The 14241-nt window shown below is 58.9% G+C and overlaps 1 protein-coding gene across 1 annotated transcript; it reads left to right on the plus strand.

Annotated features, from left to right (window-relative positions):
* Positions 1–3727: 3727 nt before the first annotated feature.
* On the plus strand, positions 3728–12184 carry LOC311203102 (scavenger receptor cysteine-rich type 1 protein M130-like; the record flags this gene model as incomplete). The annotated part of the gene is made up of 11 exons (XM_084277737.1): positions 3728–4094; positions 4323–4641; positions 5308–5624; positions 5708–6022; positions 6311–6625; positions 7093–7155; positions 7240–7554; positions 9530–9625; positions 10056–10139; positions 10350–10405; positions 12107–12184. 11 exons carry the CDS (start codon positions 3728–3730, stop codon positions 12182–12184), a joined length of 2325 nt encoding a protein of 774 aa, XP_084133863.1.
* Between the last annotated feature and the right edge of the window lie 2057 nt (positions 12185–14241).

A 14241-nucleotide genomic window follows, 5' to 3' on the forward strand; every position in this document is an offset into this window, starting at 1 on the left:
ACAAATCTACTCTCAAAACACGCAAATTCTTTCTATTCTCAAAACAAGCAAATTCTTGTTATATTGAAGTTGTATTATTTGTCTCTTAAGCTGAATCTATATCAATTGACTCAGCATTATTGTATCTCATTGAATCAATGGGGACATGGCAGTGGTAGATGCTGTGACGTCACCTTTGCCTGAGGGGTGGATAGGCCAGGAGTGTGCACATGGCTTGTGTGTGACATTGTGATTTCATTGGTGCTGGAGTAGCTGTGATGCCAAGAGAAGGCACATGGCTTGTGGGCGCCCTTCTGATGTCATCAAAAGCAGAGTTGGGCCTCACCCAAATATGGCTTTTAGGAAGAACCATCATCCCCAGAAGCCTGCACACAGCACCCACCCCCGTGGGACACAGGGACTCGAGACTGAGGTCACCATCCCTTGGACTGAGGAGCAGAGAGCGGTGGCAGCAGGAGGGTGTGAGGTCACATGGCCGAGGGCAGCCCGTGGCCATGGGCTGGGTGCAGAGCAGCCCTGTGCATCAGAGGGGCATCCCAGGGCTCAGGAGCTGCAGCCCTGGCTGGAGCAGTGGGGCTGGGGCTGTCTCAGGGCACTGCAGGGATGTGCCTGGGCACGGTGCCAGCAGGAAACCACAGGCTGCTGCCCGGGGGGAGCAGGGCGAGCGCTGCGAGGTCACGTGGGCTGTGGTTTGTGCACCTGCAGGCTCCAGCTCCCGCTCTGCCCGGGGGGAATAACGGCCCCTGGGTGACACGCTGAGAGCCAGGGACACGGCTGAGCCCCTGGGCTGCGTGTCTGCTGCCAGGGCAGGGACATGGCCCAGCCCGGGCTCCTGCCAGGGACCCGCCGTGGGGCTCTGCGGGGAGGAAAGGGCCAGCCAGCACTCCTGGGCTGGAGCTCTGCCCCTGGCCAAGGGCTTTTCCCAGCTGCTGCTCCCAGCACAGCGGGGCTGGAGCAGGAGCAGGGGCTGTTTCCTTTCCAGCCTGACACAGACCCGCAGCAGTCCCAGCTCCGTGGCTCCCACGGCTTGGCGGTGCCTGGACGTTCTTGGCCTTGGGTTCTTGGATGAGCCCAGCAGAGGAGATGCTCGTTGCTCCCAGTGCCCCCAGCAGGGACCGAGCGGGGACAGACCCATTTCTCCTCCACACCCAGCTTGTCCCATGACCATCCCCTGCCCCAGTGACCGTGACATGCGCAGCGGGACCTCTGTGTCCCTCATATATGGTCATGAACGGAGCTGGAGGAGTTCATTGGAGGGCTGGGCTGTGTCGGAGGGGAGATACCTCCCGATAACGACTAAAAAGGGGCTGCTGCTTTGATTGGCTCCTCATGCAGCTGGCTCTGCATCTAAGAGATATATTACCCTTTCATCACTGTCGTCTCTGTGGGTCCCCAGGAGCTGTGACAGGCAGTGTGGTGCTGCAGGGCTGTTCCAGCAGGACAGAAGGCTGAGGTTGAGGATGGAGGGACTCCTGTCCCCTCAGGTGCTGTGGCTGCTTGTCTGGGTTCATCTGTGCAGGGGTAAGTGCAGCATCCTTGTCTCAAAGAGAGGGTCAGCGGGCACTAGTGGGAACATCGAGGTAACTCTGAGAATGGGGTGTCTTTGGAGGTGCCACTGAGATGAGGGGCAGACAGTGCTCAAGTCAACTGAATTTGTGCCTTTCCCTGTGGGTCTGGGGGCACAGGGCTGTTGCAGGGGGGATCTGGGCTTGTGCGGAGATTGTGCCCTATGAAGATCCAGGCACAGTGTATGGGTGGGAAGGGGAAGGTGGTGGTTGAGTTTGGAGGAGGTGCTGCTGGCTGTGGGGTTGTGAATAACCCAGTGGGGTTAGAGCTGAGCACCTCCAGCATGGTGAAAGCCTTGGGGACCAATGTGAGCCTGACACTGCCCTGAGGACAGCATGGAAGGGTACATCATGCACACTGGTTCCTGGGAAGGAGGACCCTCCAGACATGTGGTCTAGGACTCAGTGCTCTCCTGAAGGTTCCCATGTTTGTGTTTCAGGGGCTGCAGAGGTGAGGCTGGAAAATGGTGGTGGACGCTGTGCTGGAAGAGTGGAGGTGAAACAACAGGGACAGTGGGGGACCGTGTGTGATGACTACTGGGACATTGATGATGCTGAAGTGGTTTGCAGGCAACTGCGCTGTGGGCCTGCTGTTGAAGCCCATTGGCTTGCATACTTTGGGCAAGGATCTGGCCCCATTTGGATGTTTGATGTTGAGTGTGATGGCACCGAGTCTGCCCTGTCTGACTGTGCAAATGAAAAGAGGTCTCAAGATTACTGTGATCACACTGAGGATGCTGGAGTGACATGTTCAGGTAAGGGGCCAGCCTGTTCCCACCTTTGTGGCCAGCATGAAGGAGAAGACCAGGGTGCGCCTTCAGGGAAGCAACAGGGTACTGTGAAGGGCCTGGTGTGGCTGGTCACTGCTGAGCTGAGACTATCGTTGCTGGTTTCCCTGAGCCCTGAGGAAATCCCAGTGGGAACCTGACACTTCTGACCCCTGATGTGACTCAGCCCACACTCCATGGCTTCCTGGGGTAGGGAGATAGATGCCCACCCTGCCTTGCAGCCTCTGTTAGTTCAAAACCTTCTCCCTGTGTTCAGGAAGACCTGTCTGGAAGCCACAAGGACCAGGTTCTTCCATGCCAGAGGCACTGAGAGGAGCTCACGTGACCACCCACAGTGCCAGGCAAGGGCCAAAGGTGGCCAGGGCCTTTTGGATTGTGTTCCCAGGCAGATAGGAGTGTCCCAAAGCAGACAAGCTACTCAGAGTGGAGGAGCACTGGGTTTGGGATGAAGAGAAGGGTGGTCCTTGGCCACCCCATGCCTCTTACAGGGTCACTCTGTGACAGGTAGACAGAGCAGGCTGCAGCATCACAGAATCACAGAATGGCATGGGTTAAAAGAAACCCCAAGGATCACAGAGCTCCAACCCCCTGCCACAGGCAGGGACACCAACCTCCAGACCTGGATCTACACAAGGTTGTCCAGGACCCCATCCAACCTGGCCTTGAACACCCCCAGGGATGGGGCACCCACTGCCTCTCTGGGCAGCCTGTTCCAGCCCCTCACCACTCTCTCTGTAAAAACTTCCCCCTAATATCCAATTTAAATCTTCCTTCCTTTAGCTTTAATCCATTCCACCTTGTCCTGCCATTATCTGCTCTTTAAAAAAGTTGATTCCCTTCCTGTTTATAAGCTGCATTCAGTTACTGAAAGGCTGCAATGAGGTCCCCCTGGAGCAGAGAGGGACAATCCCCTCCCTGTCCCTGCTGCCACCCCTCTGCTGATGGAGCCCAGGATCCCATCGCCCTTCCCAGCTGCCAGAGCCACTGCTGGCTCAGGGGAAGTTCCTCACCCACCCTGACACCCAGGTCCTTCTCAGCAGGGCTGCTCTCCAGCTCTTCTCCCAGGCTGTATATATGTCTGGGATTCTTCCAGACCAGGTGCAGCACCTGACACTTGGCAGTGTTGAACTTCATAGGTTCACCCCATCCAATACCACCTGGACCCATTGCCCTGGGCCAGAGCACTCTGGGCAGCAGTTTATCTGAGCGGTGCCTGTGGCTGTGGCTGTGGGAGAACAGCCAGACCCCAGTGCTGTGCTGATTTCTGGGGAGCAGGGAGGGGGTCTGGTGGGTTTGTGCCATCAGCACCACTGGGAGCTGCTGGGATGGTTGTGAGGCTCCTGGCATGTAGCTACCTGAGAGATGAGGTGAGACATGCTCAGGACGTTGCCAGAGGGCTCTGGGAACTCACAGGGGTCTTTGCTTCCTTCAGAGTTTGTGAGACTGGTTGGAGGGGGCAGCCCCTGCTCAGGACGAGTGGAGATCCGTGATGAGAACCAGTGGAAAACTGTCTGTGACTTGGACTTTGGTCCCAAAGCTGCTGACGTGGTCTGTGAAGAGCTGAAGTGTGGGGTAGTCCTGTCCATCCCTGGGGCAGCTCCTTTTGGAGAAGGTGTTGGTTCCATCTGGGACAGAGAGCTGCAGTGCTTGGGGAATGAATCCTCTCTGGTTTTCTGTCCCACAGGGTCCCCCAGGGACCCACCCTGCACACACGCCAACGATGCCAGTGTCATCTGCACAAGTAAGGACACAGGGTGGGATGCTGAGTGCTGAGGGTGAGCTGGGGGGAGGGAGCAGGATGGGGACAGGACACACAACTGGGTTTGAAGGCAGGAGGGGTGATGTGGTTTTCTGCAGCCCTAAGAGATTGCAGAAGGAGGAGAAGGGAAGGCTGTCCATCTGGCCAGTCCTACAGCTGCCACATGTGAAGAGCACCAATGCCCCTTTTCCCCTCTTCCTGTGTCCCCAGAGTACACAGGGTTCAGGCTGGTGAATGGCAGCACGGCTTGTGATGGGCGGGTGGAGGTCCAGGTGCTGGGGACCTGGGGCACCCTCTGTGACTCCCACTGGGACCTCTTGGACGCCCACGTTCTCTGTCGCCACCTCGGCTGTGGGTTTGCTGAGGCCCTTCCTGGAGGAGGGCATTTTGGGAGAGGCACTGGCCCCACCTGGAGAGAGTCATTCCACTGTGATGGGACTGAAGCCCAGCTGGGACAGTGCCCAGTGACTGCCCTGGGAGCCTCCCCATGCTCCCACGACAGGGACGCTGCTGTCATTTGCTCAGGTGAGTGCTGGGAAAACAGCCTCTTACCCCCATTTTCCCCTGGGGTGTGACATGGCCACCCAAAGCAAGGGACCCCATGGTGGGCGCAGGGTGAGCTTCTCCCTGGAGAAACCCTCCCTTCCCCTGGAGTGATCTGGAGAGCTTGATCTGCTCTGACTGAACGCTCTGAGGTGGGAGAGCTGACACTGAACAGGGTCAGACATCTCTGCCCTCATGGGGCACCTTGAGCCACCAGCAGCCTTGGGGTCAAACCATCTCCCAGTCCCTGATCCCCAGGGGTGCGGAGGGGCAGAGATGTGTGGGGTGTCCCATGTATCAGCAGTGCCAGGGCAGAGGATGAGCAAGGTTTCTCCTGGTGCTGCCCATCCCCAGGCCATCCCACCATCTGCTGCTCCCTCCTGCAGGAGCTGCCCCATCTGCCTCAGCAGGGACATGTTGGGTGTCTGTGCCCCACCAAGAGCAAAGAGAGTCTCTTGCCCAGCAGGGCTCAGTCCCTGGGAAACCAACCATGAGAAAAGCTGCTCCTGAAGCTCAATACAGAGTGCTTGGGGCAGGCAATAGGTCTCAAGGGCTCCATCAGGCGTCCAGAGCCTGGAGGGGCACTGCAGGTCTCTGGGCTCTCCGGTGCTGCTGAGGCTGGGCCATGGCTGCTCTCCCCAGGCTCAGACAGCTCCGGGTCCCTGCGGCTGGTGGGTGGAGGCAGCCGGTGTGACGGGCGAGTGGAGATCTTCCAGCGCGGGACCTGGGGCCGAGTCCTGGATGACCAGTGGGACGTGCAGGAGGCCAGCGTGGTGTGCCGGCAGCTGCGGTGTGGAGAGGCAGAGAGAGCCTACAACCCCCCAAAGCCTGAGAGAGGGACGGGTCCTGTGGGGCTGCGAGGGGTGCGGTGCGCAGGGAATGAGCCCCACCTGACCCTCTGCAACACCTCCCTGCCCGAGAGCGCGCTGGCAGCTGGGATTGCCGAGGACGTGGGGGTCGTTTGCCGGGGTGAGTGGCACTGCAGGGACCCCCGGGCTGTGGGCTGGGTGGGCACCATCCCCTGACAGCAGCTGGGCTTCTTCCTGCTGCAGGGAGCCGTCGGGTGCGGCTGGTGAACGGGCCCGGGCGCTGTGCAGGCAGAGTGGAGATCTACTACCGGGGCAGCTGGGGGAGCGTCTGCGATGACGGCTGGGACCTGCCCGACGCCGCCGTCATCTGCCAGCAGCTGGGCTGCGGAGGGGCGGTGGAGGCCGTTGGCTCTGCTGCCTTCGGGGAAGGCGCTGGGCAGGTCTGGCTGGGCAGCGTGAGCTGCTCGGGGGCCGAAGCTGCTCTCTGGGACTGCCCGGCACGGCCCTGGGGGCAGCCCGACTGCGGGCACAAAGAGGACGCCGGAGTCGTCTGCTCAGGTCTGTGCTGGGAGCTGTGCTGGGAGCCCAGGGACAGGGGAGGTGGGGACAAGGGGAGAGCCGGCAATGGCTGCTGCTGAGCCCCTGCCCAAGCCCATGCCGGGGACACCCACACACAGGTCCTCTCTGTCCCACATGGCATCTCTGGGGAGACAATGGAGGGAAGGGTTGTCTGTCTGTCAGGGGCTGCCAGGGCGACTGTCTGGCCATGCATTTTCCTTGTCTGGGGGCTTCAGGGGATCCTACAACCCTGTACCATCCTGTTCCCTTTGGTGTCTCTCCTCCCAGAGTTTGTGGCCCTGAGGCTGGAGAAGAACGACAGCTGCTCCGGGCGCCTGCAGGTTTTCTATAACGGGACCTGGGGCAGCGTTTGCTCCAACTCAATGACTCTCCAAACGGTGTCTCTGGCGTGCAAGGAGCTGGGCCGCGGGGATGCAGTATCCTTTGATCCATTCCTCACTTCTGGAACGCTGCCTGGCCGTGCCTGGGTGGATCGTGTGGAGTGTGGGAGGAGTGACACCTCCTTCTGGCAGTGTCCCTCCGCTCCCTGGCACCCACAGTCCTGCACTGACCTGCGCGATGAGACCCACATCACCTGCCAGGGTAACTCTGAGCCACCCGGGCACCAGCATCCCCAGATTCTGCTCCCTTCTGGGCACTGTCAGGCACAGACAGAGCCCACAGGGGCTTTTCCTTTCCATGCCAGACCCTTCTGCTGCTGGTGGTGGCACAAAGGAGCCTTCAGCTCTCAGACCCCACACATTCAGCAGCAGTGGGCAGCCAGGCTGCCAGCAGAGCCTGGGGGAGGCAGAGGTGTCTGCAGGAGAGGTCTCAACAGAGACCCATCAGGGCTCCAAACAGTGTCCCCCATCCTGCCCTCTGTGAACCAGGCTCCCTTGGGGGCTGAGCAGTCAGGGTCCCCCACATTGCCGGGTGTGTCCCCTGAGTGACCGGGGTTCAGCTGCTCCCTTGAGCAAGGTGACTCAGGGATGCACAGGCAGAACTCAGCCCCGCTCTCTGCCACACGACCCCCCTGCTGCAGCCCCTCACCAGGGCATTTCCTTCTACAGACAGAGAGACAGGAAAGGCCCCGGCCCTGGATCCCACGTGCCCAAACTCCACGAGCTGCACAGGTAGCTGCTCCTCTGCAGGCCTCTCTCCCCTGGCAGGGCTCTGCCTGCTGCCCTGGAGCCCTGAGGGGTCTCTGCCTTCTCCAGACAGGGAGAAGATCCGTGCGGTGGGAGGCGAGAGCGGGTGCTCGGGCAGAGTGGAGGTCTGGCACCGCGGCTCCTGGGGGACGGTGTGCGACGACTCCTGGGACATGCTGGACGCGGCGGTGGCGTGCCGGCAGCTGGGCTGTGGCCCCGCAGTGTCTGCCCTGGGCGAGGCGGCGTTTGGGAAGGGGACGGGCCCCATCTGGCTGGAGCAGGTGGAGTGCCGGGGCACAGAGCCGTCTCTGCAGCACTGCTGGGCCCGGCCCGGGGACAGCGGCGCCTGCCGGCATAAGGAGGACGCTGCCGTCAACTGCTCGGGTGAGCATCTCCCGGGGGCTGCACTGTCCTGCCCGTGGCCCCGAGCAGGGCCCTGGGCTCCTGCCTGGCCACCCCTGAAGGAGCAGCCCCACGGGAGGGCCAGTGTGGGTGGGATGTGCCAGGGATGTCAGAGAGGAGGCTCCCCGGGACCTGCACACCCAGCCTCTCAGCACGTCTCCTCCTCCTCCTCTGCAGCTGTTTTTCAGGGTTCTATACTGGTTTGAGGGTTGCTATACTGGTTTTGGGGTGTTCATACTGGTCTGGGGGGTACATTCTGGTTTTCAGGGGGATCTATACTGGTTTGAGGGGATTCTGTACTGGTTTTATTGGGGGTTCATACTGGTTTGAGGGGGTTCTTTACTGGTTTGGGGTTCTGTACTGGTTTGGGAGATTCTATACTGATTTTGCTGGTCCATACTGGTTTAGGGGAATTCATACTGGTTTGTGAGGTTTTATACTGGTCTTGGGTGTTCTAGAGCGGTTTCTTGGTTTTCATACATGTTTTGGGGTTTTTACTGGTTTTCGGGTGTCTATACTGGGTTTGGGTAGTTCTGTACTGGTTTAGAGGGTTCATACTAGTTTCGGGGGCTATATAATGGTTTTTGGGGGGTTCGTACTGGTTTGGGGGTGGGTGCATACTGGTTGGGAGAGCCCCATGGCAGCCACATGGCAGCCCCACCAGTATTGCCAGTAACCACCCCAACAGTGTCCCTATTAACCAGCCCCTCAGTATTCCCATTACCCACAGTATCCCACTTAACCCACAGCTCTCCTTCTCCTCCTCTGCAGCTGCACCCAGGACCACAGCACCAACCCCCCGAGCAGGTAACCTGCCCTGTGTGTCAGCGCCGGCTCTTCCCAGGGCCAGGCTGTGACCCACAGCCAGGGGGAAGGGGCTCCTTGCCAGGGTGGGACTTACCGAGGTGGGATGTCAGTCCCCAGAAGGGTGGGACCTTCCCCATCACTCCCCCCTGGGGTCCCTTACCCCGGTGTCACGGGGTCAGGACTGTGGTGTCACAGCCCCCCACCTCTCCCAGCCCTGGGGCTGCTATTTCTGGCTTCCTGCCTGTGCAGATGCCACCCGGGACCGTCTGACCAGCAGCAGGAGAGAGTCCTTGCTTGTCATCATCTGCATCATCCTGGGAGCCCTTCTCTGCTTGCTCCTGGCCCTCCTGGCTGGGCAAGCGTGGAGCGCCAGGGCTGGGCGCAGAGGTGGGTTTGTTCTCCACGGTCCCATGTGAAGATGTGTGTTGGCAAGGCCAGGGGGGCTGTGGGGTGTCGGTGAGTGGTACAGGCAGAGCTGGGGGGACAGGAGTGTGTGCTGCCCACAGTCCCATGTGTCACCCCATTGACTGCCTGACCACGGGCAACCAGCAGGAGGGGGGGAGAGAGTCCAGACATGGGGGGAGTCAGGGATGAAGCCAGGAGGGAAATGGAACAGCTGGGCTGGGGAGATGGGATAAAGGGGGGATAGATGAGGATGTGCCACTGGGAGTGCTCTGGGGAGATGGGCAGGGGGCTCTGGGGGTGCGAGATGCTGGGAGAACCATTGGGCAGCACCTCCCATCCTTTCAGCATCAGGACCCCTGGCTGTTCCTCCACCCAACCCTTACCTCCCCCCAGCAGGGCAGGGGCTGTGTAATGGATCCACTGGGCAGAGAGTGGACAGCTCCAGGGGAGAGGAAAGGCAGGAGCTGCTCCAAGCTCAGCACCAGGAACAGGATCCAGGGTCCAGAAGGCACAAGGGGGGTCTCTGAGGGAGGGTGTGAGGGTGTTGCTGCCCCTGACCATCTCCATGGGGACATTGCCCTTCCTGAGGAAGTGGCAGCAGTGACTGGAGAGCACAGTGGGGCTGTGCTGTGGGACAGCCCTGGGCTGAGCCAGGGGAACAGGGCTGGGGGAGCAGATCAGGATCCATCCCTACTCTGCCCATCCCTGAGCCACATCCCTGAGCCAGCCCTGCCTCTGTCTGCAGCCTCTGAGCGAGCCTGGGAGCCCTTCCCTGAGGCCCTGTACGAGGAGATCGGGTACAGCCCAGCACTGGAGAAGCAGCCAAGGTTCAGCATGTCAGGTGGGTGTGGGTCCCTCATGGGGGCCATATCTCTAAGGCTCTTTCCCCTGGCCCCCACCTAAGACTGACCCCCTGTAGCCCCCTGGCCCAAGGTCCCTGCAGCACTGGGGCTGTGGGTTCTGTGGGGAGAGCAGCCAGGTCTTGGAGCTGGAGAAGAGCTTCATCCTCACCAGCTCATCCTGTCCCAGCCAGTGGACAGCCCCTCTCTGTGTGTCCCTACATCCCATTGTCAGCTGAGGGGTGAGGGAAGGGGCTGTCCTGGGGCAGCTCTGGGAGCCCCTGTGAGTTGGGGTTTTCCCAGGAGAGCAAGGAAACTCCTGACCCCTCATCCAATGCAGCCCTGGCTCGGTGGGTCCCCTGTCCCCAGCAGCACTGAGCACAAGCTGGGTCAGCAGAACTCACCCCATAAAACTTCCATCACTCTCTCCAGGCTCCTACTCAGAGGGGTCCCTGACCAAGATGCAGACCCACTATGAGGACATTGAGGAGGAGGATGGTCCAGGATCAGCACCAGGTAATGGGGGGCAGGAAGGGGTGGATCTCTCCTCCCTGCACACTGGTGATGGACACCAGTGTCACCGTGAGCAGCAGGGGAGGATATGGGCAGGGGAATCCTCTGGTGCTGCCAAATACAGTGTCTGAGGCCCATGTCCTTGCCCATCCTCCCTTCCTCTGCTCTGCAGGATGTGTCTTCTCACTGTCAGCATCTTCCCTCTCCTTTCAGACATGCCTGTCCTGCCCAGAGGTGACCCAGCAGATGGCTATGACGATGCCAGGGAGGTTTCTGAGCCTGGGGAGGATCCTGTGTCTGGGCAAGGAGACTGGGAAATGCCCAGGGCACCAGAGGATGGACCTGGTCCCAGGGATGCACCTGCAGGTGAGAAGGAAAGACAGTGCTGTGGATTCCTGGGGTGCCAGATGAATTGCTGCCATATTGAGAGCCCACAGTCTGGCAAGAGACCAACCTGCCCTGGGAGTTTCCCTTGGGGGGGACCCTTGGTGGAAGAGGGAGGTAAATATTTCTCCACTGGTGAGGAGAAGGGAGGAAGGTGATGTACAGGTCAGGACGGGCACCTGGTGGGACGATCACTCAGTGGACTGCCTTGCTGCTTGCAGGGACACACCTGCACCCCCAGAGACGTGCTGAGGCCCCTGGAGCTGAGGGAGATGCCTGGTCCCCTCCCCAGGACAGCACAGGCTATGACGATGCTGAAGAGGTGTCTCTGGCACATCCCCCTGAGGACAGCAAGGCTGTGACACCAGAGCTCAGTGCACAGCAGCCCCTGAGCCCTGGGCCAGCACAGCCCATCCCGCCCATGCAGCTGGGTGCAGCCAGGAGGGAGGAGAGGTCTGTGCAGCTGGGAGAGCCCTGAGCACCAGGGACCCATCTCCCTTCTCCCAGGGGCAGCAGAAACAGCCCGGGGTTTGCTCTCTGTTTATTCTCCTGTGGTTACTCTGTGTCTCCCCACTTGTTCCTATTAAAGCCTTTGGGGTAGGAAGGGGTATTTTTCTCCTTCTTAACTCTGTGGCAGGGAACTCCTCCTCCCCCTCCTTCCTCACTGACCCTGGTGTGTCTGGGATCTTTCCTCATGTTCCCCCCTCCTCCCTTACCCCTGTCCCAGTCTGGCATTTGTGCCCTTTCTAAACCCACCCTCACAGAGCAGCACCCCCTCTGCTGATGTGCTCAGCTGATGGCAGCAGTAGGGCTGCTGCAGGGCTGCCTGGACGTGGGGAACCAGAATGGGGAGCCCAATTTCCCTTCTCACTCGGGCTCCTGCTGCCTCTCTGCTGCCAAAGCCACTGATGTGGAGTCCCACACAGAGTAACATCTCTGCCACTGTCAAGAAACCCAAAGGATCCTCTGGAGGGGGAGGGACAGAGAGAATGCCCTGACACTGAGGGAGTAAATGGCTGGGGTGACCAGTTGAGGGTTGGGGTGACCAGTTGAGTGTTGGGGTGAAAGGGGTTGATGTTGGAGGGAAACGGTCAAAGCCGGAGGCCAATGGCCAAGGGTTGGGTCAACTGGGTCAACTCTTGATCCAACCATCAAAGACCCTGGGATGGGTTTTCTGGGAAGGGGCTGGAGATGGTTGGGACGCCCAATACGCATCATCAGTCAATGACGATGACACGGCCACCGACTACTGTGCCAGTGATGGTGGTGGTGGTGCTGATGGTGGTCACCACCCCATCGCCATGTCCCCACCTCAGGGCATCTCCCCAGCGTCCTGGCAGAAAGATCCAGGTCTCTTTCAAGCACAAACCCCAAAACCTTTGGAATTTCACCCTAATTCTTCCCGGAATCCCGGCCACGACTCATGCGGCTTCGCCTCTGGTCACTCCAAGATGTTCTCCATGCCCAAGGAACCAGGAATTCCCCCAAATCCTCATATCTCCCCACAAATCCTCACGTTTCCCCCAAATCCTCTATTTTCCCCCTAAATTGCCTAATTCTCACATTTTCCCCAAAATTCCCTCAAGGGAAGAGACTATTACCAGACTGTTACCAAGGATGGGTGCCACGACGAGAGGGAAGATGCTGCCAATCAGTGTGATTGATAAAGCAACTTCAACTTCATGGCAAGCACACCCTTCCTTTGATACTGTTCCTACCACGTGTTGTACTTGTCGTATTCTAATTGGCTCTTAGCTAAAGGTGACATTTACATACCCCACCCATCTGGCAGCCTGGGAATCATGTCTCTTTCTCAGTCCCAGGAGCACTGAATCCTTATCACACCTCCTGCTCCCACATCTTGTGGCCTTGCTGCACGAGACACAAGAACACCCTGACCGATTGTTGACCCTTCTGTTCTCACCAACACGGCGTGGGGCCTGGTCTGGCTGAGCTACACAGGCGACTGCTTGGACAGCTGCTCCATAGGCTCATGGCCTGGCTTCTCCAGCCATTCTGCAACACCCAGGAGGCCAGGAAGGACAACGGCATCTTGGCTTGTATCAAAAACAGTGTGGCCAGTAGGTCTGTGGAGGGGATTGTGCCCGTGTCTTGGGCACTGGTGAGGCTGCATCTTGAGTGCTGGGTCCAGTTCTGGGCTCCTCACCATAAGAAGGACATTGAGGTCCTGGAGTGAATCCAGAGAAGGGTAATGAGGCTGGGGAAGGGGCTGGAGTGCAAATCCTATGAGGAGCAGCTGAGGGAGTTGGGGGTGTTCAGCCTGGAGAAGAGGAGGCTGAGGGGAGACCTTCTCACTGCCCTGCCAGGAGGGTGCAGAGAGGTGGGCGATGGTCTCTTCAGCCAGGGGATAGGTTATGGGACAAGGGGAAATGGCTTCAAGCTGCACAAGGGCAGGGTCAGATCAGATGCGAGGAAGAATTTTTTACTGAAAGACTTGTCAGGGCTGGAACAGGCTGCCCAGGGAGGGGGTTGAGTCACCTTCCATGGATGTGTTTAAAAAATAGGTTGATGAGGCACTTAGGGATATGGTTTAGCTTAGGATGGGAACAGTTGGACTTGATGATCTTAAAGGTCTTTTCCAACCTTGTGATTCTCTGATTCTTTTTAATGTTTTCAGAAATGACCAGACAAATGGACTGGAGGGTGTCTTAAGTACATTTGCATGTGACACCAAATTGGGAGGAGTTGTTGACTCTGTTGAGGGTGGAGAAGCCTTGCAGAGACCTGGACAGGTCAGAGAGCTGGGCAGTCACCAACACCATGGAGTTTAACAAGGGGAAGCACCAGATCCTGCACCTGGGAAGGGGCAGCCCTGGCTGCACATACAGACTGGGGGGTCAGACACTGGAGGGATTTGGGGGTCTTGGTAGACAGCAAGTTAAACACGAGCCAGCAGTGTGCCCAGGCAGCCAGGAGGGCCAAGCGTGTCCTGGGGTGCATCAAGCATGGCATTGCCAGCCGGTCCAGGGAGGGGATTGTCCCGCTCTACACTGCGCTGGTGCAGCCTCACCTCAAGTGCTGGGTGCAGTTTTGGGCACCACAGGACAAGTGGGACATAAAAATATTGGGAAGTGTCCACAGGAGACAATGAGGATGGTGAAGAGGCTGGAGGGGAAGTCTCATGGGGAGAGGCTGAAGTCCCTTGGTTTGTTCAGCCTGGAAAAAGGAGGCTGAGGGGAGACCTCATTGCAGTCTGTGGCATCCTGAGGAGGGGGAGAGAAGGGGCAGGTGCTGATCTCTCTGTGGTGGTCAGGGATAGAACCTGAGGGAACAGCATGAAGCTGTGACAGGGGAGGTTTAGGCTAGATATGAGGGAGAGGTTCTGTACTGAGAGGCTGGTCAGGCACTGGAACAGGCTGCCCAGGGAAGGGGTCACAGCACTGAGCTTGACCAAGTTCAAGAAGCATCTGGATGATGCGCTCAGTCCCGTGCTCTGACTTGGCTGGCCCTGTGTGGAGCCAGGAGTTGGACTTGATGATCCTTATGGGTCCCTTCCAACTCAGGAGATTCTATGATTCTATGACCATGTCTGAAATCACCACTTGGCAGTGGATCTGCACAGCAGCACTTGTGGTTGCTCTCTAGATTTCCCTTCCATTGGACCATTTCAGACACCTCCCAACCATCCAGCTGCTGCTCTGAGTTTCAGGGAGTTAAACCCTTGCCTTTCTGGCAGTGGTCAGACTCAGTCTGTCTTTAG

The sequence above is a fragment of the Gallinula chloropus genome (assembly GCF_964237585.1).
Source record: "Gallinula chloropus genome assembly, chromosome: 35".
In the NCBI taxonomy this organism is placed as follows: Eukaryota; Metazoa; Chordata; class Aves; order Gruiformes; family Rallidae; genus Gallinula; species Gallinula chloropus.